The sequence below is a fragment of the Melozone crissalis genome, unplaced genomic scaffold (assembly GCF_028551555.1).
Source record: "Melozone crissalis strain CALT ecotype California unplaced genomic scaffold, PUWL_Pcris_2 ptg000032l_1, whole genome shotgun sequence".
In the NCBI taxonomy this organism is placed as follows: domain Eukaryota; kingdom Metazoa; phylum Chordata; class Aves; order Passeriformes; family Passerellidae; genus Melozone; species Melozone crissalis.
In genome coordinates, this window is record NW_026535810.1 from 4,459,423 (window position 1) to 4,486,534 (window position 27,112).

At 44.2% G+C, this 27,112-nt stretch overlaps 2 protein-coding genes and 1 pseudogene across 2 annotated transcripts; 1 reads left to right on the plus strand and 2 right to left on the minus strand.

The window, feature by feature from the left end:
- Positions 1-501: 501 nt before the first annotated feature.
- On the minus strand, positions 502-2,332 carry LOC128940078 (olfactory receptor 6Y1-like). The gene is made up of 2 exons (XM_054281383.1): positions 1,419-2,332; positions 502-583 (listed from the first exon to the last, which is right to left on the minus strand). Exons 1-2 carry the CDS (start codon positions 2,330-2,332, stop codon positions 502-504), a joined length of 996 nt encoding a protein of 331 aa, XP_054137358.1.
- A 3,860-nt stretch (positions 2,333-6,192) lies between these two features.
- On the minus strand, positions 6,193-7,152 carry LOC128940079 (olfactory receptor 6B1-like). The gene has a single exon (XM_054281384.1). The coding sequence runs from the start codon at positions 7,150-7,152 to the stop codon at positions 6,193-6,195; it is 960 nt and encodes a 319-aa protein (XP_054137359.1).
- Positions 7,153-18,310: 11,158 nt separating this feature from the next.
- On the plus strand, positions 18,311-26,655 carry LOC128940080 (histo-blood group ABO system transferase 2-like; annotated as a pseudogene).
- Positions 26,656-27,112: the final 457 nt, after the last annotated feature.

Here is a 27,112-nt window from a genome sequence, read left to right on the forward strand (position 1 = left end):
TGAGGGCCCAGCCTCTAAGGGAACACTGCTCTGGGGGGCAGCAATCACCCCAGGAAGGGAAAAACATCTCACAACTCCTGTTTGGGTATCTCACACACCCTAGGACATGGCTGTCTTTCAAAAAGCAAATTTGCATTCTTCTCAGCACAGGAGTGTCCCATTTAGTTACAGCAAACTATATTAAATTTTCTTTGTTTTGGCACGTGGTTTTAAATAAATCTGCATGAAATAGATGTTTCTGTTCTTGATATAATGGCTTCCCATATTTTGTGACTGACAATTGATCAGTGCCTTCTAAACCCAGACTATCTTACATTTGCATACGTTCCTATCAGTTTCTCTCATCTGCACACAGAGAGTGAGATTAAGAGAAAGTTTCCCAAAAGCTGAGATTGGACTTTGTTTTTACCTTCTTAACTTGTGGGTAGTGACTTATTTACAGTACTTTAAAAGTACTTGAATTTGTGAAAGTGTTTATTAGGAAAATTTCCAGAAATAAGCTTAGATGCAAGAGGGAACTTGCATTCTCAAAAGGTTTGTGTTTGTGTAAGACTTTTCTGTGTTCTCTCCTTCCCTAAGGTACCTCCTCTGTTGAATAAATTATGAATTATTTTTTCAGGTTATCTAACAATATTATTATTAGTGTACATAAACCCCATAATAATTGGATGATAATCCTCTTCCCAGTGTATTTGAAGGATTTTCCTAAAATTATTTCAAAACAATCACTTCAGATCAGGGCTTTAAAACCAGTCAATGTGTATAGCCAAATCACTGCATTAAAGGAACTTCAAACCTTGCAAAATTTAAATTAAAAACTCAGGAAGGAGTTGTGGAGCTGAGACAGAGGCCAAGTCACAATGCAGCTGTACCATGTGAATATTCACATTATACCTTCTGTAATGCCATATTAGAAACATTTTCTTCATCAGAGGATGGTTCTTTTTATCCTACACCAGGAATCTAAGAATGTTACAATTACCCATCCTTTGCTGCTGCCTATTTCTCTCAAGGGATAATCACAAAATCTTGAACCAAATAAATCACACATAACTGATTTTCACATGCATTTACAGTGTTTTCTGGACTCTGTTCCATTTAGAGCAAACAAATCTGGGCTTTATTTTCCAGCATTTCCAAACACCTTTAAAAACAGCAGTCATTCAGTTGGAGACTTTTAAGAAAAGGTGACAGCATTGATTCTTAGGAGGAAAACAAGCAAAAAAACCCCAAACCCACACATCTCGAGTCAAAACCATAGTATATACATAAATATATCAAGGTTTAGTTCAATAAATATGAGTGGTGGTTGCACGGATTAAGGTTTGGACCTCCTGACTTCATCTCCTCAGCGCTGCCGTTGATCTTCATGAGCAAAGCCCCTTCAGTTGATTTCTTTGGTGTCTCTTCTGCAAGTAAAAGTCCTCCTCATGGCAACCCTGACCTCTTTGTTTCTAAGGCAGTAGATGAGAGGATTCAGAAGTGGCACAACCGCCGTGTACAGGAGTGACACCAGCTTGTTGGCACGATAGGTGTACATGAGCTTGGGGTGGGTGCAGGTGAAAAGAGTGGTGGAGTAGAACAAAACCACCACGGTCAGGTGGGAGCTGCAGGTGGAAAAAGCCTTCTGCCTCCCCTGGGAAGAAGGAATCTTCAGCACAGTGAAGAGGATGCAGATGTAGGAGGCCACCACAGCGCACAGAGGCAGCAGGATGACCAGCAGGGCCAAGGTGAAGTCCACGAGCTCGGCCAAAGAGGAATCGCTGCAGGAGATGTTCAGGAGGGGGGAAATGTCACAGAAATAATGATTGATTTTGTCCACGTCACAGAAGGAGAGGCTGGCTATGAAGCCCAGCTTGATGGAAGAGGTGGCCAAGCCACACATCCAGCAGGCAGCCACCAGCTGAGCACAGAGCTTGGGGCTCATGATCAGGGCGTGCCTGAGGGGTTTGCAGATGGCCACGAAGCGGTCGAAGGCTATCACGGCCAGCAGGACGTACTCAGTGCAAACAAAAGTCACAAAGAAATGCAGCTGTGCCATGCAGCCCTGGAATGAAATCCTTTTGTCATGGGACAGGACATCTCTGATCATCTTTGGCTCAATGGCAGAGACATACCAGATCTCTAAAAAAGACAGATTCCCTAGGAAAAAATACATGGGTTTTTGCAGGCTGTGGTTATTTTGGATGATGAGAATGATGAGGAAGTTTTCCAACAGAGTTAATAAATAAGCCAGAAGTAAAGCAGAGAAGAGAAGCAGCTGCTGTTCACCAGTGGTGGGAAAACCCAGGAGAAAGAAATACATGACTTTGGTTTCATTCCTCCCACCCATTCTGTAGAAGAAAGATGAACCTTATCCACCTGCAATAAATTAATGCAATCACACCTAACTACCAGGCTTAAATTCATAGCCATAAGTTACACCACCACTTAAAGACTCTGTAAAAGTTCAGACATTTTTTGCTGGGTTTTTAGAAATGAACTTTGTGAAATTTATCTGCTCATTTCAGAATTTTTTTCATTTTAGAAATTAAAACATGCTTTTAAATTTACATTTCATGGAGATAAACACACATTACAAATTGACATTTCATGGAGATAAATATACATTACAAAACTTTGTGGAGTTTATCTGCTCAATTCAGATTTTTTTCACTTTAAAAATTAATACATGCTTTTAAGTTTACATTTCATGGAGATAAATATACATTACAAATTGACATTTCATGGAGATAAATACACATTACAAATCTCACCTTAGACAAATGATGACTGATGCTAATATATTTTCCATCCAGTATAAAGAAGTGACAGGTTTTGAGCTTATAGACAGACATTCACATTTCCAATGCTTTAGTTTCTACATCTAAACATTTCTAAAGTTCTATCATATATATCCCAGGAACTGTAAGAGAAATGTGAAGCAGCATAAGGATATATTCATTTTTAAAATAAAAAACCTCTCCAAATACATCTGAAAAAGCCCACTAAAGGTTTCTGTATCTGGCTCTGAGCACACTTACATCTACACAAATCTATGGAGATGGTACACAGAGATCTCAGATACAGCATAAGTACAAGCAAATTCCAATTTTAGGTCTGGTTTGTTTGCAGCTACCTCAGATTAATCCTTCAAAAATAAGAGTGGCTCAGCCTGTGCTGTTAAAAACAAAACTGTTCTCAACCTCCTGTAGTGTGAATCCACTGGTGCTGCAGAATGTGATCAGTAGGGAACAGCTGAAATGTGGACTGATATGTCAGTGCTGTGATCTATACCAGCACAGAGAAATCAACACTTTATTTACCTGTGGTGTCTCATGAGGTCTGATTCAGCAATTGTGGTAACCTCCCAATGGAAGCAATCACAGAAAGAGGAGGGATGTTATTGTTTCCTCTGTGATTCCATGCAGAGCAGAAGAAACTCTGAAGATTTTTTTTTTCTGAGACACTGAGCAATGAAAGAATACCTGCTAGTGACTGCTGATTTTTATAGGGCAGATGAAAGTAAAAACATACCCTGAGGCAGGGAATATGGCAGTCTTTTACCAAAAGGTAATCTAGAAAAATATTTTAATGTCCTAATCTAAATCAGTGACCTTAAATGGTAATGGCTTTTGGAGTGAGTGATTTTGGATAAGTGTAGTTTCACCCACACTGGAGTTGTGTTCAGACCCACAAATAGCCAAGTTATGCATTTTCTTAATTTTTTAAAACACTACAAATGTGTTCAGAGCAAAAGGAGGATCAGAGATAACATTTATCTGTCCCCTGGTGAGGTCAGCTGCCTCCCAAACAGAGCTGAGGAGCTGCTGCAGGATTCTATAGCATGAAAAGTACAAAACCTGATGCGGTTCCCCCTCCATGCTGCAGCTGTTTGTAAAATCTCCCTCCACTTGGTCTCATATTAATTAGATATCTTCCTTAAGCCAGAACCATGATTAAAATGACATTTATTACATTTAAATTACGTTTATTACATGAAATTACATTAATTACATTTAAAATTACAATTATTTTCATACAGTGAAAATAATGGGACTTTAGCATCTAGGAGAGGTGGAATCACAGAACTTATTTGGCTGTTAGGGCATAGTTTGATTTATTTTGCAAATATGTAAGAATCTAGTGACATTTGACATACCTTATGGTGTGCTGCTGAATTCTAACTTCTGGCCAAAGCCACATGTGCATGCTCAGGAATGTAAGGGAACCTCATAAAAAAGACAACTTTAAAATAATGTCAGTGCATGGAGAAGGGAGTAGTGTTAGTTCTTACCTCATTTCTGTTAGGCTGATGAGGGTCCAACTACCATGGACCAGTTTTGGGTTCCCCGGTATTTACATAATTTTAATTTATATAATTTTATTTATATAATTTTAATTTATATAATTTTATAATTTATGTAATTATAATTTATATTATATATGTGTATATATATTTATAATTCAAGGAAAATGTGGATTAACTAGAGAGGTGCTTACCAAGGCCTGCTAGGATGTGAAGATATGACTCAGGGTACATGAACCATGAAAAGAAGTTATTGGGTTTGTTAAATATGGAGTATTGGAGGCTGTGACAAGCTATAAAAAGGGATAAAAACAATGCTTTGCAACTCAGTAGCTGCTATTTAGGCCATTGGATGTGAGGTCAGAGTGCTTAAACAGCTTCCCTGAGAGATTTTAGTACCTCTGACATTTTCAGCTCTCAGCTAGACCAAGGCACTTCTGATGTAACAGAGACGTGGGCAGAGTTATGCTATAAAATTATAAATTATAAATATATATTAACATCTGGAGTACTGCATCCAGGAGTGACATGGATCATCTGCAGAGCATCCATTCCCTGGATAGGATTGAACATATTGCTCAATCTGTGGGTACCAGATTCACTTCCCTAAACATCAATTTCTGTTGCAGTTTGTCATGCCACAGAGTTTTCCATTTGACATCCAGATCAAAGAATGATACAAAAACTCGGGTTGGAAAGGCAGAACTTTAATTACAGAATATTTTAACTCGCTCTGCTGTCACAAACATATTTCAGAGTTTCAGGGACTTGTCAGGTCGAGCTTTGCAAAGCTCAAAGGACAGAGATTTCTTGACCTATTTGGGACTGTGTTGTGGTGCTTCACCACTCTATCTTATCTGAATTTAATTTTGTTGGAACAAGTTCCTGTTGCTTTTGTCTTTTCAGGCATGCCCACTTAAGAATTGCCTCTATCTCCTCTGTAATCCTCTTCACGTGGTGGCAGACTGCAGCTAAAAACCTCCTCAACATTCTCTTTTCTAATAAACTGCTCCCATCTGTCTCTCTCTGTGTGCTCCCACCCTTCTGTCATTTGGTAACTCTCTGCTGGAATTTCCATTTTTGTCTTTCTTCTAGTGGGAAGTTTCAGACTGGACACAGTACTGTTGATTTAGTCCTGGGTAACAAACAGAGCCCAGGATCATTTACCATCAGGCTGATGATGCAAGATTTTGTGTCTGTGTGTTAAATTACCCTCAAATTCTTCCTGACCCTCTCCTTTGAATGTTCCTTGGGGAAAGATCTGTGCTTAGACAACTGATTCTTCTCTTAGTGCTTATATCTCCTTATGTGATGTTGAAGGACCACAGGAAAAAATTTAAAAATCAGGAGGTTGATTTAGCATTTAAAATGGAAATGAAACTGTGCAAATTAACCCTCTTCCCCAAAAGTAAAGGTTTATTTTCTGAATCTGAGCTACTTCCCAAAGTTATATTTGAAGTTAATGAAGAAGAAACTTCTCAGTGGAGTTTCATGGTCTCCTATCACAGCTATCTAAAATGACTGAAGTTCCCATCCTCATTCCTGTGAAGAAAGCTGACATAACTATTTCTTTGGTGCCTCAAGTTCTTGAATCCTAGTTTCATGTTAAGTTGAATCAAGGTCAGAATGCAATTTTGTTCTTTGATGCATACCAACAAAATACATTCAGAGAGGACAATTATGGTTATTGCCTTTTCCACTCCTCGGAAATGATGTGTGATGTGTTCAGTTAGAAAAACCTTTTACATTCACATAGATTCAGAGATTTTAGCTGAACATGCAGATTGACTCCAATAACCAATAACTGGAGAACCCCAATAACCCTTTCTGTCAAAGTAAAAATCTTATTAGGTTTTCATAGAATTCAGACACATTCAGTTGGAAGATCATCTCCCAAGAATTCATTAGTGATCAGAGGCAGAAACTCTGGAGAGAGCAGTCCTGCTACATAAGACCTTCAGCAAAGTGTCCTTCACCTCCTGGTTCCTCAGGCAGTAAATGCATGGGTTTAGCATTGGGGTGACAATGGTATAAATGATGGAAACCAGCTTTTTGAGATCCCTGGAGTCTGCACGCCTGGGCCGAGCATATATGAAGAGAGTTGCTGAGAAGAAAATGATGACCACAGCCAGGTGAGAAGCACATGTGGAGAAGGCTTTCTTCCTGTTCTGAGCCTTGGGGATGAGCAAAACAGTCCTGATTATGCAGGTGTAAGAAACAATGATGACAGAGAGGGGGATCAACAAAGTGAACAAGGCCGAGATGAAATCCACCATCTCAGCAAGGCGCCGCTGGGCGCACGAGAGGTTGAGCAGCGGGCTGATGTCACAGAAGAAGTGGTTGATGACCCCGGGCCCACAGAAGGAGAGCTGGGAGATGAAGGAGACCTTGAGCACAGCTATGAGGAAGCCAAGCGGCCAGGAGGCCGTGGCCAGCTGCAGGCAGGCCCTGTGGCCCATGGCGAGGGCGTAGTGCAGCGGGGCGCAGATGGCCACGTAGCGGTCGTAGGCCATGGCCGCCAGCAGGACACACTCAGTGCACACCAGGGCAATGAAAAAGTACAGCTGGGCCATGCAGCTTGTGAGGGAGATGCTCTTGTTCCTCACCACCAAGGTGAGCAGCAGCTTGGGAACGGTGACTGAGATGTAGCAGGCCTCAAGGAAAGCGAGGTGGCCCAGGAAGAAGTACATGGGCTTGTGGAGCTGGGGGTGGGTGATGATCAAGGTGATGATGACCATGTTCTCGGTGACAGTCAGCAAATACACAGCCAGGAAAATGACAAACAGCACAGCCTGCAGCTCTCTGCTGGTGGGGAATGCCAGGAGGATGAACTCATGGACGTGGGTGTCATTTTCTTGTGCCATGATGACCTTGAAGGCCTGGAATGTTGTGGTATTCACATTTTCTAAGACATCCCTTTGATCAGCATTTTTCTCCTGAGAAGCTGCAGAGAAAAAGGAGAACAATTATTATTTCATTTGCTTCTCCTGTGTTTCTCTCATCTGGAATGTGTTTGGAAATTGTTTACCCACAGGTGATTGTTTCATTGGATTCTGGTGTGAGTTGTTTTCACTCATTGGCCAATCAGTGCCAAACTGTGCCGAGACTCTAAAAAGAATGATGAGTTTTCATTATTATCTTTTTAGCATTTGGTAATATAGTATAATATAATGTAATGTAATGTAATGTAATGTAATGTAATATAATATCCTTTTAAAAACATGGAGTCAGATTCATCATTCCTCCCTGCCATGAAAATCCCTGCAAATACAATAGAATGTATGAGGAGCAAAAAGGAAAGAAATAAGGGAACATTTTGTATTATCTCCCCCAAGCATCCTCTTCATGCCTGACTTTCAAATATACAGTTTAACTAGAGATTCCACACCAGTTATTTAATTGACATTCCTTATTATTTAACCATTCCTTATTATTTAACTTCTGAATTATTTTTGTGGCCTACAGCAGGATTGGTGATTGGAATCTTGGCTCCAAGAAAATAGTTAGGCTTCACTGATTTCTTCACAGACCTTATCTTAACTTAAAACACAGTCAGAGGGGAAGAGACAACATTATTAAATGCGTGTTTGATCTTTTGCATTAATTGATAGAATTAATCTTAATTTTTCTCAAAATACCTGAAGTATGATGTTTATGCCTCTTATTTTCACTTCTTAGGGAAGATTTCAAACAACATTTTTTTTACATATTCCTGCACATTCCTATCCAATACTCAACTGACTTTCTAGAATGATGTTCAGTATTTGTTATTCACAAAATATTTTCTATAGAAGACATTAAGAGAAAAAAAATCCATTAATGTTCTGAAGAAAAAGAAATATGTATTTTTGTGATATCATTATTTGAGTTTCAAAATATTTATTTCAAATTAAATTTTTCTCTTGCATATAGATAGTCTCTGTAGAATCAATCTGATTACATAACTTACATATTTCATAATAAATACATCACTGCTTCCAGATAATAAAGTGACAAAATACTAAATACAAATTCATTTGTAAGGATGGCTTTCACATCTCCCAGCGTTCCATGAGATTTAAGCTGTGGTAAATACGGACAGGAAAGGCAGGTAACTCATTTTTCAATGTAGCCAGTAGAAATTCAAGCAGAACAAGGAAAAAACCTCGTTTAAGTGTTTTAGCAGGCTATAGAATACAAACCATAATTGAGAAGTGCCTGAACCAAAAGGATATTAACAAAAGAAAAATTATAGTTCCCCATTCTATTATTGACTTTAAAAATTCCAGATCTACTTTAAAGTACCTTAGAATATTGACTGGCACTACTTTAATTTTAAATTAAAAGAATTGAAAGTGTCAGAATTGACTGACTCTACTTTTAATTTTAAAAGGGTGATTAACTGGAGCATTTCAGATACCTTCCTCAACTAACAGATCACTCTCAGGTGGCACAGAAAGCCAACTTCCATGTTTCAAGAATGAAGCTTTTCAATGTAAAAATAATGGTGAATGTTTTTTACATTCTAGTCCACTGAAAGTAGAATAAAAATGCCTTTTGACCACATAAACATGCCCAGAAGCACTGCTATTGCATAGAAAACACAGAGAGAGAGTGAGGGAAAGGTTATATTTGACTTATACTCTCAACAGAGGTCGTAAGACTTTTAAAAGCACATCAAGTACAATTAGAAATTTCCATATTTCTAGTCTTTTAATCTGTCAAATCCAAATCTGCTTTCCTTTCCAAGCAATCCCTTTCTCTTCTTTCTCACACTTTGAGAAAAATGTCCATGTTTCTCTTGAAAAGTGCTCACAGCATCACAGAATCAAAAAACCATAGAATCACAAAATCACAGTATCCCAGAATCACAAAATCACAGAATCACAAAATCACAGAATGCCAAAATCACAAAATCACAGAATCCCAGACTGGTTTGTGTTGGGAGAATTTTAAAGCCCATCCCAACCCACCCCTGCCATGGCAGGGACACCTTCCACTGTCCCAGGCTGCTCCCAGCCCTGTCCAACCTGGATTCGGGCACTTCCAGGGATGCAGGGGCACCCTCCCCACCATCCCAGAGAAGAATTTCTTTCCAATATCTAATCTAAACTTATTCCTTTTCAGTTCAAAGCCATTCTCCCTTGTCCTGCTCCAATTCTCGATAAAAACTGGGAATGCCATTTCCAGGACACTCACAACTTATGTTGGAATTTTCAGAGCTCAGGTGAGATCAGATGAGAAGAAACAGCTCTAACAAACCTACAGAAAAATAAATTAAAAGCTTTTTGTCTAACGAGAGATCATATCTATGCTTGTCTCTCTTCTACTAAGCTAAACCTTACCCCTGTGCTGTTCTGTCTCTCTCCAGTGGCTGGAAGCTGCATTGTTGGTGGCTGCTTTGTTAAAAGCTGTGAGCACAAACAGTTCCTGCAGGCTTTTGTCACTTCAGCTGAGCAGGAGATTTCCCAGGATGCTAAAATATCTCCCAGTACATTATCCTTCAAAGCCCAAGAGAGCTGGGAACAGAATTAGAGGGAATAATTTCCCCTCTTTTTTCTAAACCTCATGGAAAGCGTTGCTCTGCTGCTGTTGGTTGTTTGCTTGTTAATTTTTTTATGTGCTAACTATTGTAGCACTTTCATACTTTTTTTCTTCCTTCTCCCAAGTCACTGTGTCTGTGTGACAAAGCATCAGAGCAGAACTCAGGATACTTGTACTTTGCTGGTGGCTCATGATGGGTAAAACTCTTCACTTATCAATGCTTTAGTTTCTCTGTCCATTAAATTGTGGAAGAGGTTTTACAGTGACTTCTGTGAGCCAGAGAGGAGTTTGAGAAGAGGATCCATGTTTACCCCTAAAAGAATTTTCTACCAAGGTTGCTGGCACAGAAACCAAGAAAGAAAGAAGGAGAATAAGTGTAGTTGATAGGGTTAGGCGCTCGGAAAATCTCGCGATGTCACGGAAAGCAGTAGGATCCCTCTCCCCCTAACTTCTAGTGATAAGGGATCACCCAAGAATGTAATCCCCCCTAACATTAGTAACTTTCGACTCCTTACTAACCAATTACAGTAAAGTAAGACCCCCTGACGTAGAGAGAAAACTCCCCCAGTATAAAACCCGACGAGACGGGACAATAAAGGTCTTGAACCGTCCACCATACTGGTGCCTGCGTGTGTTCTTGGCCCGAGTGACCCTGGAGAGTTTGGGTTGCCGTGCCGTTTCCTCAGAACCAGGTCGCCTCGCCTTGCATCAGAAGGCGACAAGTGGTGCCGGAAACCCGGGATCGAACCAGTGCCCGGGGAACAGGGATCGCCTGGACAGAGGACGGCGGCTGCACAGCTGGCCTTGTGCAGCGGAGGGGACGCCCTCGAATCATGGAAGCAGTCTCAAAGGTCGTAAGTGAAGTGTGCACACAATGGGGAATAGATTGTAAGCTTAAAGATGTGACTCTCGCATTGTCGAGATTGATTAAGCTGGGGGCTATAGAGAGCCCCGTGGGTATTTTACACCCAGAGGTGTGGGATAATTGTACGAAAACCCTGGCCGAGGATACCATGTGTTCAGGCTCGGGGAAAGCCCTAAAATCGTGGGGCAGAGTCATCCGGGCTCTGCAAAAAGCTCGACAAGAGGAAGAAACCTGGAAAGCTGCCAGAAGCTACTTAATAGCCACTCCGCAGCTAGGGGTGGGGGCACCGACACAGACCACCCCGGAAAGCGATCAGATTGCAGATGGGGATGTGCGGGGGCTAGGCGCGTCCCACCTCCCCTCGAGCCCGAGCCCAAAACCCCCGGGAGACCCCCCAACCCCCCCGCGAAGCCCGCCAGATCCCAGCCCCCTGCTGGAGCCTCCCGACAAAACCGCGGCTCCTCTACCCATTCCCCCCCCGCCGATTGTCGACCCAGCACAGGAGGCAGAGCAACGGGCGCAGTGTTTTTGGGGGGGGCTGACGGAGGAGGCGCGGGAAGCGGCGGGACGGTCAGAAACCGCCCGGATCGATAACATCTCTCCGCCGCCGTATGGGCTCGAAGATGGCGGCCGGCCGCGTGGTCAGGGCGGAAGAGAAGAGGGGACAAAGGGCGGAAGTGGGATCAGCCCGCTTAACATCGCATGCGCGGGAGAGCGGGGAGGGGGGGCGGTGTCCGCGGTGAGGGGTGAGACCAATCAGAGCGCTCTATTCAAATTAAGCCCGTATAAGGCAAGGACCTCCCCCAGCAGGAGGCGGGGAGACCCCAGGGGGAGGGAACGGTCCGCCCCCCGCAGGAGGGGGCGGGGTCGGAGCCCGAGAAAAAGGCAGAGCAGCCCGGAAGTGCTCGGCCATTCCACTTCCGACTCCGACTCAGACTCGAGCCGGGACGAGTCCGAGAGGGAGTCGGGGAGCTCCAGTTCGGATACTAGCCTTAACAGAGGGAGAGCAGCAGCATACAAGATCTCTAGTCACAGTGCTCCCGCATGGGTGAAGGGATTATCAGAGAAAGACCGGACCCCTCTTACAGATTGGCGAAAAAGAAAGATAGCCTGCGCCGAGTACACCCCTTCAGCCAAGCTAGTGTTTCCTGTCCGTGTGGGGGGGACAGGCGAAAACCAAAGAAGGACCTATTCTCCAGTGAATCCAAAAGAGGTACAGGCAATTATTAAAGCGATTGCAGACAAGGGAATTAATTCTGCCATGGTTAACACGCTCATAGATGGGGTTTTTGGAGGGGATGACATGCTTCCCTTTGACATCAAGCAGACGTGCAGAATGATTTTTGATGGGGCAGGAATGATTGTTTTTAAACAAGAGTGGGAGGACCAATGCACAAAGGAGCTAGCCCAGATAACGGGGCCTGACCATCCACTGCACGGCTCCAGTATACAGAGATTGGTGGGTAGAGACCCCACGATGATCACCCCCCAGGCCCAGGCTGAGGGATTAAGGGCCCATGAAGTTATGACAACCACCCGGGCTGCCCGAGAGGCCATTCGTTCTGCTTCCAAAGTAGTGGCTAAACCTGCCCCGTGGTCTACCATAAGACAGAGTGAAAGTGAGAGCTTCACTCAGTTTGTGGACAGACTTCAGGCAGCGTTAGATTCCTCCTCATTGCCCCCAGAGGCGAAGGGTCCCGTGCTGGCAGACTGTCTACGCCAGCAATGCAACTCAGCCACCAAGGACATTCTAAGATCACTGCCACCTGGGGCCAACATAGCAGACATGATCAGACACGTCGCAAAAGAGGAACACCTTGCTCCCATCCAAGCAGCAGTCCACACTGCAATAATCAGTGTGATGGCGTGCCTTGAGTGTGGCCAGGCAGGCCACTTGGCAGTAAACTGCCCCCAGCCAGGATGCCTATCAGCAGCTGCTCCACCACGAGAAGGAGAACTTAAGGGACCGTGTTGGGCATGCGGGAAAGAGGGACATTTAGCTAAGGAATGCAGATCCAGGCCTCAGGGAAACGGGGGAGGGAGGGGGTGGTCGGGCCGTGTTCAGCCCCCTCCCACCTGGAATGTGCAGCGGCCCAGCTACAGCAACCCCCAGTGGGGACCCTCATACCCCATGCCCCCACAGGGAGCAGTCAATTTTGCACCCCCGCCTACGACGCAATGGCAGAGTTATACAGCACCCTCAGTACCTTCGCACCCCCCACCGCCACAAGCCGCACCAGTGCCACAGGGCCAGCAGGAGATGCCCCAGAGGGGGGTCCCTGGGTGGCCCTGGCCATGAAAATAGGGAAGGAACCCCTGATGGTGTGGGGGACATGCCGCCTTTACGGCAGTCAAGATCCCCACGTCATAGGGTTTCAGTTCTGGGCAGACACGGGATCAGACTGCACGATCATTCCCCAAGCACATTGGCCCGGACGTTGGCAATTCAAAGAAGTCCCTCCAGTGAACGGGGTGGGAGGGCAGTCCCGGGCGTGGAAAAGCACCCAGCTGGTGGCTTTAACACCTCACACAAAAAAGGGACCAGGAGTGCCAACATCAGCAGCAGCCCTGATGCTGGAAGAAGCACCCTCCTCGCAACAGGGCACCGTGTCAGTCATTCACATCAACAGCCATCTCCAGATCGGCAACGACAAAGCGGACGCCGCAGCGAAAAGTGTCTGGACGTTGCAGGAAGCCCTGAAAAAGGCCCAGATCGAGGAGCAGAGAAAGGCAGAGCTGGAGGACGAGAGGGACCGTGGGAGAGACGTGGATGAAGAGCTGCAGCAGGGGAAGCAGAAGCTGCCACAGCGAGCAACAAGGATGAAGCTGGAGGAAGAGGAAGATGTGCGGGAACTGAACGCGCTGTTCCTCAGTGCCAAGTGCAACATGATCTGGGACAAGCAAGTCCTGGAGAAGCAGATGATCCTCGAAGAACTGGCAGAGGAAGAGAAGCGCCTGAACGAGATGATGGAAATGGAGCGGGAGAAGGGCATGGAGGCCCAGGAGGAGCTGGAGCGCCAGAGGAAACAGGGGCTGATGAGAGCCCAGCAGGGCATTGCGAAACAGATGGAGCAGAATGTAGAGGAGCGGGCATTGAGGGCTGAGGAGCTGTACCAGCAGGGCCAGAGGCAGCTGGAGCGACTGGAGCAAATGGAAAAGGGAGGATCAGAAGGCCTGGGAGCAGAAACAGGAGCAGGGGGCCCACAGGTGGTAATTAGAAACGAGCTAGGCGAATGGGAACGGGGCTGGAGGTTGATGCTCACGGGGAGAGGGTACGCAGCTGTCAAAGAGGACGGCAAACTAAGTGGTGTCCACTTGGGTCAATTAAACCAGACCTCCATAACGAGCAGAATGAGACTGATGAGAGTTGCGAGTTTCTGTTTGCAGGACCTGCTCGTGGGACGTCCTCATGACGCGTACATCCCCATTCCAGAGGAAGGCGGCAGACTACCAGGCCGCCGGGCAGCGCCCGAGAGACCCGCGCGGGTGAGACCCAAGCACCAATGGTGTCTCTGTGTGATTTTGCTGTTGGGGCTTGTTGCCAGAGGGCAAGTCAGCCCAGACCACTACCCCCATCGGCCATTCAGGTGGGTCATGCAACACCTTAGTAGTCACAAAGTGCTCAAAGAAATCACCGCACCAAACACCCCATCCTTCGTGCCACATCACCCTAGCTGGGCAACAGGCAGAACGTGGACAGTAGTCCTTCAAGGGTCAAAAGAGAGAGTGAACGTGCGAATTATTAGGCTCCAACCGTCGGCATCCCGAGCGGTCGGACCCAACAAAGTGATTAAAAGTGTGCCGAAAGGGAGAAACGCGACCCGCCCCAAAGCCTTGCCCACAAGGGTCGCTGATATCCCGACCGGCCATGTAGAAGCCTTCCAGGTAGGCCGTTCAGCCGAGTCAGACTCAGACCCAATCCTTCGTATGTTAGAAGCTACCTTCCTATCCCTGAACGAATCTAACCCTAACCTAACCGAATCCTGCTGGCTTTGTTACGATGTCGAACCTCCTTTTTACGAAGGAGTTGCTCTAAACACTCCCTTCGGTTACTCCGCAGCAGATGCACCCAACCAATGTAGATGGGATACCCCCTGCAAAGGAATCACCCTGAGCCAAGTCACAGGCCAGGGCAGATGCTTTGGCAATGCAACCCTAGCTAGGCAGAAAGGCAACGTCTGCACCAAAGTAGTCAGACCCAACGGGAAAAACAATAAATGGGCAGTGCCATCCGCATCTGGGATGTGGGTTTGCCAGTGATCTGGAGTGAGTCCCTGTGTGTTCCTTGCCAAATTCGATGACTCTAACGACTTTTGTGTCCAAGTCCTGATTGTTCCTAGGGTCCTGTACCACGCAGACGAAGAAGTGTATCACCTTTTCGAGGAACCCAGCCGGCTCCACAAAAGAGAAATAGTAACAGGTATAACCATCGCAATGCTGCTCGGCCTAGGAGCAGCTGGAACGGCCACAGGAGTCCCAGCCCTGGCGGCCCAGCACCAAGGACTGTCACAGCTGCAGGCAACAATCGACGAGGACCTGCAGAGGATCGAGAAATCCATCTCCTTTCTAGAGAAGTCAGTCTCCTCACACTCAGAAGTGGTCTTGCAGAACAGGCGAGGTCTAGACCTCCTGTTCATGCAGCTAGGAGGCCTGTGTGCCGCCTTGAAAGAGGAGTGCTGCTTTTATGCAGACCACATGGGAGTCGTGAGAGACTCCATGGCAGAACTCCGAAACAGACTGGCTCAGAGACAGAAAGACAGGGAGGCCCAACAGGGCTGGTTCGAGTCCTGGTTCAACCGATCACCATGGCTAACCACTCTGATTTCTACCCTAATAGGTCCTTTGGCAATGCTACTTTTAGCTGTTACCTTCGGACCATGCAACATCCTGTTCATAGGTCAGCAATTCACTGCTGTGAATTCGACCAGGGAACACTGCCAGTCACAAGATTTCGCACTCAAGTTTACCAAACCCCTTTCTTTGTCAACAACCCCATGCCTCATCTCAGTACCTATGTATATGACTACTTTGCTCATTTGTAGAAAAAGGGGGGGAGATGTAGTTGATAGGGTTAGGCGCTCGGAAAATCTCGCGATGTCACGGAAAGCAGTAGGATCCCTCTCCCCCTAACTTCTAGTGATAAGGGATCACCCAAGAATGTAGTCCCCCCTAACATTAGTAACTTTCGACTCCTTACTAACCAATTACAGTAAAGTAAGACCCCCTGACGTAGAGAGAAAACTCCCCCAGTATAAAACCCGACGAGACGGGACAATAAAGGTCTTGAACCGTCCACCATACTGGTGCCTGCGTGTGTTCTTGGCCCGAGTGACCCTGGAGAGTTTGGGTTGCCGTGCCGTTTCCTCAGAACCAGGTCGCCTCGCCTTGCATCAGAAGGCGACAAATAAGAGAAACTTCAACTACGTATTCCAATGAGCACTTTGTCTCTGGTGACCAATGAGTAAAGTGTGAACTTATGAGTTTTGTAAGAATGTATAAAAAGCATGCAGGCCATAATAAGAACAGTTTGAAGCCTTCTGAAAATGGAGTGTGTTGCTTTTTGTTGTCTCCATCTCAACCAGGACATTAAATAATTATTGCACTGGTCTTTAATATTACTTGAGGTTCCACAGAGACAGCAGTACCCAAGGATTAAGTATCAATAATATTTTTAGGTGTGAAAGACACCATTAAGAGGGGAAATCCAACTCACTGCACGTGACTCCAACTTAGAGTGAGATACAGCCCAGAGAGAAGACACCCAAACATTCAATACACACCCATATTCAATCAATAAAACCACTTTTCATCCCCTTAATTTGGTCTGGCTCTGTGTTTAGGTAACCCACACAGGTTGCAGTGCCAGGGAATAACTGGCTGCTGCAGGTTTCTTGTTGTTTCCCCATTGCTCAGGTGTCAGCACTCCCACAAAAGGTGAGGATTGGGGTGGAGGCTCCTGCTGGCCCCGAGCCCAGGGCTGACACACACACAGGAGGATCTGGGAGCTGGTACTGGTTCAGCAGGGCTGGGAGCAGCAGAGAGCTGCAGCTGCTGGGGTGTGAGCGTTGGGAGAACCACAGGTGAGTGCTGGAACCCTGGAAAATGAGAATTTTGGATTTTCTGTGCTGCCAGGCACTGACCTCCAAGAGAACACTGCATTTGACCTGAGGCCATGGAGAAGCTTCCAAAATGGAATGATAGAACTGGGATTGTGGGTGTAGAGTTTGAATAGAAGTGTGTAATATCACAGGGTGATATCACCTTAAACTTAGAGTTTAAGGGTTTAGAATATAGTAATATATATAGAGCAAGATGGAGGTTTTAGGGTGGTGGCTGATCTTTCTTCTCCTCCTTCTTTCTTCTCCTTTCTTTTCTTTTTTCTTCTCCCCCTTCTCCTCCTTCTCTTTCACCTTCTCTTCCTTCTTCTCCTTCTTTCTCCTTCTTTCTTCTTCTCTTCCTTCTTCTTCCCCTTCTCCTCCTTCTCCTTCTTTCTCCTTCTCTCTTCTTCTCTTTCTTCTTCTCCCCCTTCTCCTCCTTCACCTTCTCCTCCTTCACCTTCTCCTCCTTCACCTTCTCCCCCTTCTCCTTTTCCTCCTTCACCTTCTCTCCTTCTTCTTCTCCTCCTCCTTTTTCTCTTCCTTCCCTTTTCGTCCTCCTCCTTCTCCTTCTCCTCCTTCTCCTTCACCTTCTTCTCCATGGGTTTGGGTGGTTTTGTGTATTTGGATAAAAAAAATCCACATTGTGGGCCACGGGTGATTGGTTTTTGGGTTAAAAGCAGAAATAGTTGAGGCGTCATTTCTTAATTGGATAAGTTTTTTTCCCCTAAAAGACCTTGTAGAGAGAGAGACGGGGCTATTTTGTAGCTTGCTAGTGAAATGCTGTAGAACTCATGGCTTGTAAAATTGTGATATAGATAAGAAATTAGGCTGAGAAACGGGTGACAGCAGGAGGAGATGCTGAAATCAGAGGATGGTCAATATTGACAAACAGAATGCCCCAGAGACTTTTCAGAAGGCTGGGACAAAGGAAGATGTGGCCGAACCCCAGTTGTGAACAGCCCCAGAATGGATGGAGAAGCTGAGCCAGAGAAAAGGACTGTGACTTTCAAATTAGAAAAAAAGAGAACTGAGCAGTGAGGGGCAGAGCAGGAAAATCAAGGCAGCAAGGTCAAAAAGGAGAGCTAGACAAAAATAAATAAAATAAAATTAAAAAATAAAATAACAAAATATAATAGAAAAACAACAGAAAAAGGTGGAGACAGAGGGAAAGGAAGAAAGAAAGACCAAGATCAGAGAGGGCACTGGCTGGGGAAAAAATAAAACCTGCTTCAGAGAAAATCTGGTATGAGAATTATTGCTTTGAACAATTAAAAATGGTTTACTATACTATTGTAAAATGAGAGCTCACTGTGTAAATATGTAGTATGTATTATAAATACCTAGATGTCAAACTTTCTATCTAGAAAAACTAATTTTTCTCTGTATTATGTCCAGACTTGCAGTGCAAAACAAAATACTTATTCAGTATTTCATAACCAGTATTTGCTGCCTTTTTGTTTTTGTGTTTGTTTTGGGTTTTTTCCCCACTTTGCTGTCAATCCAGAGTTCACAATCTTGCTTTGCAGCACTAAGGAGATGGGAATGACAAAATTACATGGCCTGGCTATTCTAGTGACAGCAGGGATCACTGGTGCAATCTGGTGGGTGTTTAACCTTTGACAATTATTCTCAACAAGAATTTCTTTCTACTGCCCAGACTCAGACAGGTTTCTTCTAACTAATGCAGGTACAATGTAAGCTTTGAATTTACACAAATTCAAAATCTCCTTTTGCATTCAAAATATGAAAATAAGCAAGGTGTGGACACTTTTAACCTTTTCTGTGAAATTCTAAAAGTCTGAATAATTATATATAATATATATAATATATATAAAAATATACATTTTACATATAATATTATATATATAAAATATATGCCATATATAATATTTTTATATATATATATATAATATCGAGAATATTTCAAGTATTCTTCAATCTAAAAATGTTTTTTCGTGGTGGTTGGTTTCATGCCAATATTCAAATCTGAGCACTGATTGGTTTGACTTCAAACTCCCAAAATCTCACTTCCTTTCAAACCAGGACAGGTGTGTATTCAGTGTTCTGGAGACTGAAATCAGAGCAGGTGGGGTTAATTCAGAGTTGGCTGGAACAATATTGAAGATCTGTTCCAGTTGTAGGAATCAAGACAAATTTTCAGCCATTCTTTCTCTGCAGCAGAGCATCAAATGCTCAAATGTGAGCACAAATGCTCACATTTTTGTTTAAATTTACACTCAGATCCCACAGAATGGCCAGAGCAAAGGGATGCTGTGAACATCTGGATTCAAGAGGCAGCTGCAGAGGAGTTCTGGCATCAGCTGAGACAAGGTTCTGCTCAAAGCACACACATTTCCTTTGGTGCAAACAGTCTGGGGCAAATTAAATGACTCGCAGATCCTCAGAGCTGATTGATCTTCAGATAACTTTAGGCTAAACTCCTGTGTGAAAAACACCAATCACTTTTTAATAAAATTTTAAAAATTTAATGGTAATAAAATGGTTATAAAAATAGTAATATAATTGGAGTAATGAAAATTTTGACAATTTGGATTAGGACAATACGAGACAAAAAAACCCCAAAGAGTTACAGACATCTGGGTGCCTCTTTCTGGGCAAAATAAGCCCAAAAAAGGACCCATATGAACAGAGGATTAACCCTTAAAAGCAACAGCCTGTTGCATATTCATACACCTCATACATGATGCGTAAATTCCATTCAAACACAGGATTCTGTCTGGTCAGTGTCAGCTTCTTCCTCTGAATCCTAACAGCGTCTTCAGGGCTGAGCAAGGTGGGAAGAAGTTCATTTCCTCTGATAAGGGAGCAATAAATTCTCTTTCTCTGAAAGATTCAGGTGTCCTGTGGCTGCTGAGTCCTCTCTTTAAAAAGTCTCTTACATGGCACAGTTTCTATTTTAACATTATGTTATAACCTAAAACTCTATTTAACACACTACTTAAGAAAATTAATACAGCATCACTTTCTGACATAACACATATAATATTCATTTTAATATTTTCCAAAAGCCAATCATAAAATACACATTTTTTGCATCCTGTCTTGAAACAGCTGAGATTTGCAAATCCTCATCACCATACTGACCCCACAAATGTTCTGTTAGATTTGTTTTATAGTTTCAGTCACAATGGAAGTGGGTGAGAGGCTGATTTTGGTTTTATCATTGACTCATTGCCTTCTTATCCTGTCCAAGGTACCACTACCCTTTCTCCCCAGCCAGAGCTCAGGAACACAAAGCCTCCCCTGGAGATGATTCAGTCCTGTAAGTTCATTCTGCAAAATGAAAAAGTAATAAAAGAGGTATGGACATACAGGAGAGCGTCACGGACATATTTTATGAAAAATCCTTCTGTTAGGATGTTTTCTCCTGACAAGCTGAGAGGCCTCAGAAGTGAAATGTGAACAATGGTTATCTGCTGCTGTGGAATGCAACAGGTGCATCTGTGATTGGTCTCATGTGGTTGTTTTTAATTAATGGCCAATCACAGTCAGCTGGCTCAGACTCTCTGGTCAGTCACAAGATTTTATTATGATTCCATTTCTTTCCTTTCAAGCCTTCTGATTAAATCCTTTCTTCTATTCATTTAGTATAGTTCTAATATATAATTTTCTTTTAACATAATATATATAATAAAATAATAAATCAAGCCTTCTGAAACATGGAGTCAAGATTCTCATCTCTTCCCTCATCCTGGTACCCCTGCAAACACCACCACAGGAAAGAGTTTACCAAAGGATCAGTCCAGGCCGTGAGGACAACACTCACCTAAAAGACTCCTTTTTAGGCACCAGATCCATGCCCTGGAAGTGCAAATTTCCATTTTGATATGAGCCACCCTGCAGGGTCACATTGTATATGAACTCATATAAATAATAAAATAGTGTTTGTGGTGGAGTCTGGATGCTCACTTACATTGAACCACACAAAGATCTCTTGCGGTGCTCATCTCTCATAAAAAGAAAAAAATCTGAAACTTCTGTGCCACAATTCATTTATGTACCCTTTATTTCTCCCTGTATAATATTTCCAATATTTTTTTTTAATTTTCATTTGCAGAAAAATAGATGAAACATCTCTGATGCTTCCATGGTAAGTGCACCTGCTCTGGCACAATAGAATATCATGACCATGAAATCCCATTGATGTCAGAAACACAGAGTGGCACTGACAGGATAGCCGAGAGTCAGACCGAATGAAATAGAAGCCTGACTAGAAAATCAACTCTTCCATAAACCATCAAAAATGCATAGATGAAGAATCTGTAATTTGTTACTTTCAGAAAGGAAACCAGGTAATGATGATGAAAGTTGAAAATATTTTGGTTTAATTTTATCTTAATTCAGTTTTTTGCATCCTCTGTCACAACTCAGAAGCCAAAAAATCAAAATACTATTTTTTGCGACGGCAGTCACCATCATACCTGATGTGTAAACACCTATGGAATTAACATTTTTGGTCACTGGGATAAATTATTTTCTGGAATTGCCTATTCAGAAATCTGTACTGCAATCAGAAACCTATGCTGTGATTTCAAAGTGAGACTGGAATGATTAATTCAGTGTTCCATCTGTGTTTGTTTTGATGAATTTCCTGGGCCATCTCAAGCCTGCCTTCATTGCCAAGCCCTTGCAGGAGGAGGGATGTGCTGGTGCTGACACCATGGCTGGCTCCAGTTGTCTGGGAAGGCACGTTCAGCAGAGACATCCTGGATGCTCAATATCTGCAGAAGAACCTGGTCACTGGAGTGGTCACTTTTGCTGTTGAAAAGTACTGGTTTGTCCTTTATTTCTTGTCAAATAGTTAAACCTCTCTGCAGTACTGCTGGTGGAGCATGATTGTATCTGCAAGGGGTGAAGGAAGGAATGATGAATCTGACTACAGGTTCTCAGAAGGCTAATTTATTATTATTTTTATTTTATTTTATTTTATTTTATATACTTTGACTATCATATATAATTATTAATTTTATATATAATTAGTTATTATATATTATCTTAAAAATACTATACTATACCAAAGGATACAGAAAGGATACTTACCGAATGCTAAAAAGATAGTAATTAAAATTATATATATTCTATATATAAATTATACATATATGATTACATATATTATTATATATATAATTACATATACTATGTATATCTTATATAAAAATAACAATATATAATTTATATAAAAATAATAATATATAATGTTATATAAAATTATATATAATAATTAATTATATGTATAATTAATTTTTATATATTATATTATAAATACTATACTATACTAAAGGATACAGAAAGGATTCTTACTGAATGCTAAAAAAAAATAATAATGAAAACTCCTGACTCTTTCCAGAGTCTCCACAGAGCTTGGCCCCAACTGGCCAAAGAGTGAAAACAGCTCACAGCAGAGTAATATTTTCCTCTTTGAGCCAGGTCTCATAAGCTCTTGGAGATTTATATCACACCCAAGATAGCTCAGCTAGCTTAGAAGGCATAAAATCAGCAGGATGGCTTCTGTGGTAGTGTTGGAAACAAAAAGGTATAATAAAAGGCAAAATAACAAAACTCTTTGCAGAGAAAAACCCAGCAGCTGTGTTAAATAAAGGACACTAACATCATAAAAAGGAGCAATAGATAGAAAAAGAGAAAGAAAATGAATTTGAAAAGCTGTCACTCCTCAGCAGAAGGAGCCTCTCCCTTCTCTTCCTTTCCATGTCTCTTAGCTATGTCCAGTTCATCGAAGGGTTCATGAGCTCTGCCAACAAATACTTCCTTGCTGGGCACCCCGTGAACTTCTACCTGTTCACAGACTGTCCCGAGAAGGTCTCCCACCTTCAGATGGCCCCTGAGAACCACCTGTTTGTCATCCCTGTCCAGCATGACCCCAGGTGGCAGGACATCTCCAGGAGCCGCATGGACATCCTCAGCTCCTACACCAGAGCCAGTTCCAGCACGAGGTGGATTATCTGTACTCCGTGGATATCAATGTCCAGCTCCTGGCACACATTGGCGTGGAGATCATCGATGCCTTGGTGGCCACCATCAGCTCCTGGCAGGTCACCCCACAGCAGGAGGACAAAGCCTCTGAGAAACACTCTGAGTCACAACCTGCCGTCCCTGAGGGACAAGGGGACTTCCACTACACTGCCAGCTTCTATGGGGGCAGCGTGGCTGAGGTGTACAAGCTGAGCAGAGCCTGCTCTGCAGGGCTGCTGCAGGACAGAGAAAATGGCATTGAGGGTCCCTGGCACCACGAGAGCCACCTCAACAGGTACCTCCTGCAGCACAAACCCACCCGGCTGCTGTCCCCAGAGTACTACTGGGACACAGAGCTGAGCTCCAGCAGCGTCCTGGTGAAGAGGACGTGCCCTGTGCACCAGCACAGCCAGAGGCAAGATCCTCAAACAAAGAGTGTGAGGCCTTTCTTCTTCTCTGTCTGAAGTTTCCCTCATCTGCTCTTGGGAAGGATGAAAGTTTGACAAGAAAGTCTCACAGATATGTGTGCTTAGCAGAAAGTTTTTTAAATGTAGAGTCTGATGAAGGAATAGAGATGGAAGCAAGTTTTGCTATAGAAGAAAAGAATTGCTGAGCCAGTCTTACTGGATAACCAAGGAGGCAAAGGGTGTGTTAGTTAGAAGGGGTTTTTATGGCTTAGAGCAAAGGATAAACCCATCTCAAACAAGAAAATGTTTTCACCAAGCACAAAGATAGACAGGCAAACAAGTCAGCGAAGTTGCAAGTAGAAAAAAGGTCTCAGAATTTTCCACTGCAGGAAAACTGAAAAACAACTTCCAGCTTAAATTGTAATGTACTAACTTTGAGGGATTGGAGAACAGTAACATGAATATGGTAATTACAGTAGTTATGATAGGCTAGAGATAAAAGTTAAGGTATAGATTGGTTCTACTGTATGAAGATGCTCAGCAAAGAGAAGTATAGAATGCAATGTAACTAAAAGAAAAATATATAATGCATTGGAACCAAAAGAAAAGTATAGAATGCATTGGAACCTAAACTAAGGGTCTCTGGAGCTGACAGCTGTAGGCACAGCTCTGTTGCCCATGACCCTGGACTGCTGTAACCTCTTGGATGGAATAAACTGCATTTTGTATACAAGAAACTGCATTTTGTATACAACAAACTGTATTTTGAAGAGCCACCCGGAGTCCCACATCCCTCATTTCAGCTCTTAAAATCTGCCTCATGATCATCATGAAAGGGACACAGATTGGGGACCACCAAAGAAAAAGGATCCTTGTGTGACATTCTGGCCCTGCTGGAGAAAGTTGCTTGCCAAGGACCCCAAGGCCTGAGCACATTGCTGAGCTGTTGTTCACAGGTGTGTTTGCTACATGCTACACTGAACCTGGTGAAAAGATTTATGGGGGAGGCATTTTAATGGTGGTATGTGCCTTATTGCAATTTCATTCCTTAAGAATACAGATTTGAAAACAGAACAAGGAGACAACATCGTGCTCAAACCTGGTTTGTCCAAAACTGGGCAGTAAAAGGTTACTGAAAGAGGGCCAGACAAGAGGAATCTGTGTGATTTGATGAGTTTTCAGATAAAGATTGGTGTGAACATTCAGCTGAAGCATTCTGGGGAATTGAGTTAGTTGGTCACTAATTTACTTAACTAGCTACTTAGGCAAAAGTAATCAAATAATTTTAGATCAATGGAAAAGGACACAGATTTAGATGTAAGACTCAGAAAAAGTCAATTCTGGTATGAACCAGCCCTTTTGAATCACTTCAGAGAGCACAGATGATGTTGGTCCCATGAAATCAGAGTGCTGAATTAGGTGAGATGGCCTTTGAGCCAGGACTGTGGGAAAGACAGCCAAGAGCCGTGGAAGAACATAGCCTTTGAGTCGAGGAGCTGTGACAGCCAAGAGCTGTGAAGAATACGGCCTTTGAGCAAAGAGCTGTGTGTGTGTTGTACGAGGCCTTTGAGTCTCGGGGTAAAATATGGATTGTGGGAAATGTATGTCTTGTACTTAAATATCTGTATCATATTTGAACATCTGTCAGTAAAAGAAAAAGGGGGAAATGTAGGAGGAGTCCTTGTAAGGCATATGTATTGTATAAGTGGCTGTGTGTTATGGTTTAGGCCTGACAAAGCCAGAGCCCCCATAAATATACCTTTTACCTGATATCTGCTGTGAGATGTGGCCAGGAAATAAGCAAAGCAGGCTCCAACTTAAACATAAAGAGAAGTTTATTAACTAAACTGCACACACAATTACTAGACTACACACACAATTACTAAACTACACACACAAAGAGAATGAAAACTACACAGAAACACTTCCTTATCCTCCTCCCACCAAATTCCCAAACACATTTACATTTCCAAAAAATTATCCACACTTGGTCTGGCACCACCCTTTAGAAAAAAAAATCAAATCTTCAGCTCATAAGGGATAGACGGAGTCCTTCCTTGTGCCACGGACTTCTTGTCACAATCAGCAATCCGCCCGGTATCTTGCTATCTCGTGACATCTCCTTTCCATGCCAAGGTGCTCTCACCACCAGGCATGGGATGGGGCAGGGGCCTGCCTTCAGGGCCTTTTAAGAATGCCTCGTCTCATTCCAAGCAGAGCACAGTCACATCCCTGGGACCTTTGTCCCCACCATGTCTTCTATACCCCCTGGGGCCGAGGGGTCTCAAAACCAAACTCTCTTGACGCCGAGCCTCCGCTTCCCCCTGCAATACAGCCTCTGCATCACCAGGAAAGAGTCCATGGATATACAACAAAAAAGAGTCCAGCAAAAACTGCCACTCCATCTTCCTCCATTCCTTCAACATCTCTCTTCTCCCTTTGCCAGACCCCCCTTACTGGCCTGGTTTCTTCCTTCATCTTCCACTCCTATCCCTTTCCCAGGAAAGGCAATGTTCTGCGAAGCCTTCATTCTCCACAAGGGTTAAAAGCTCTCCCAGGCGGCCGGACTGCCCGCTGCCCCCCCCTTTTCTCCTCCCAGCCGTGCTGCCTGCCGGCACATGATATCAAGTTTCAAGATATACAGTTTGCGCACGGGCTGCATTCTCTCCATCCCAAATGGGGGGGGGGGGGGATAAACAGGTCGCTCAAGGGTCCGCCACCCTTCCTCCGAACCCGGGCCTACCGTAGATGGGCCACGTGGCTTTCCCCTCCCACAGCCCAGCCAGCAACTGGGCCGGGGGAGAGACTTCTTCACGCCGGAAATCCCAAGAGGGCTCTGAGGGACAAGAGCCCTGCTTTTAACCCCTTGGGTTCGTAGTCTCAAGAGGCGGATCCAAATGCTGCACTGGTCAAACTAGGTGCTCATCTTAAATTCCAACCACCCATTGGTAACCACAGCAAAACAACATATCCCAGATGTCCCATTTCCGGTCAAACCACGACACTGTGCCCCAGTCCTAGTTATTCTAAATGAGCTACAGCTGTGGAGTCCTTAGTTGGGCAGCAGCTGTGACTCATTTAGAATAACTAGGACTGGGGCACAGCCACTTATACAATACATATGCTTTACAAGGATTCCTGCTACACAAAACCCCACCTGAAACCCCATTTAAAACCGGGGGCAACGCCCCTGACCTGTCCCAGGGCTCGGCAGGAGGTTTGTCCCTGGGAGACGCCCCTGTCCGGCCCTGCCTCTCCCGGAGTGTCCCCGTTGTCCCGCAGGAGCTGGAGGAGCGCAGCCCGCGGGGTCCGCAGGTGCTCAAAGCCACCTACGAGAAATTCGAGCTCCACCTGCGCGGGGAGGACGCGCTGGTCAAGAACTACGGGCTGCTCTCGTGCTTCAAAAAGGACCTGCACAAGGTGGAGACCTACCTGAAGGTGATGAGGTGCCGGCGCTACGGAGAGGGGAACTGCGCCCTCTGAGCCCGCCCCGCTCCAGGGAGAAGAAACCGGAGAATAAAACCCGCTACTGCCGACACGAGTCTGGCTTTGGGGGGCACGAGTTTGGCTTTTTGTGGGGGCACAAATCTGGATTTTTGGGGGCACGAGGCTGGCTCTTGGGGGGCACAAGTATGAGTTTTGGGGGACACAAGTCATGCTTTTGGGGAGCACAAATCTGGATTTTGTGGGGGTCGTGAGTCTGGCTTTTGGGGGGCACGAGTCTGGCTTTTAGGGAACAGGAATCTGAGTTTTGGGGGGCACGGAATGTTCGGGGGATGGGAGGGGCAAGATGCCGCAGGGAGAGGTGTGATTTGGGGCTGGGAGGTCAGATTTGGGGATAGACTTGGGACTACGGGGTGGATATGGGGTGGGGCACAATTGGGGCTGAGATGGGTGGATTTGTGGCTTTGGGGAGATTTAGGGGTAGATTTGGGATTGG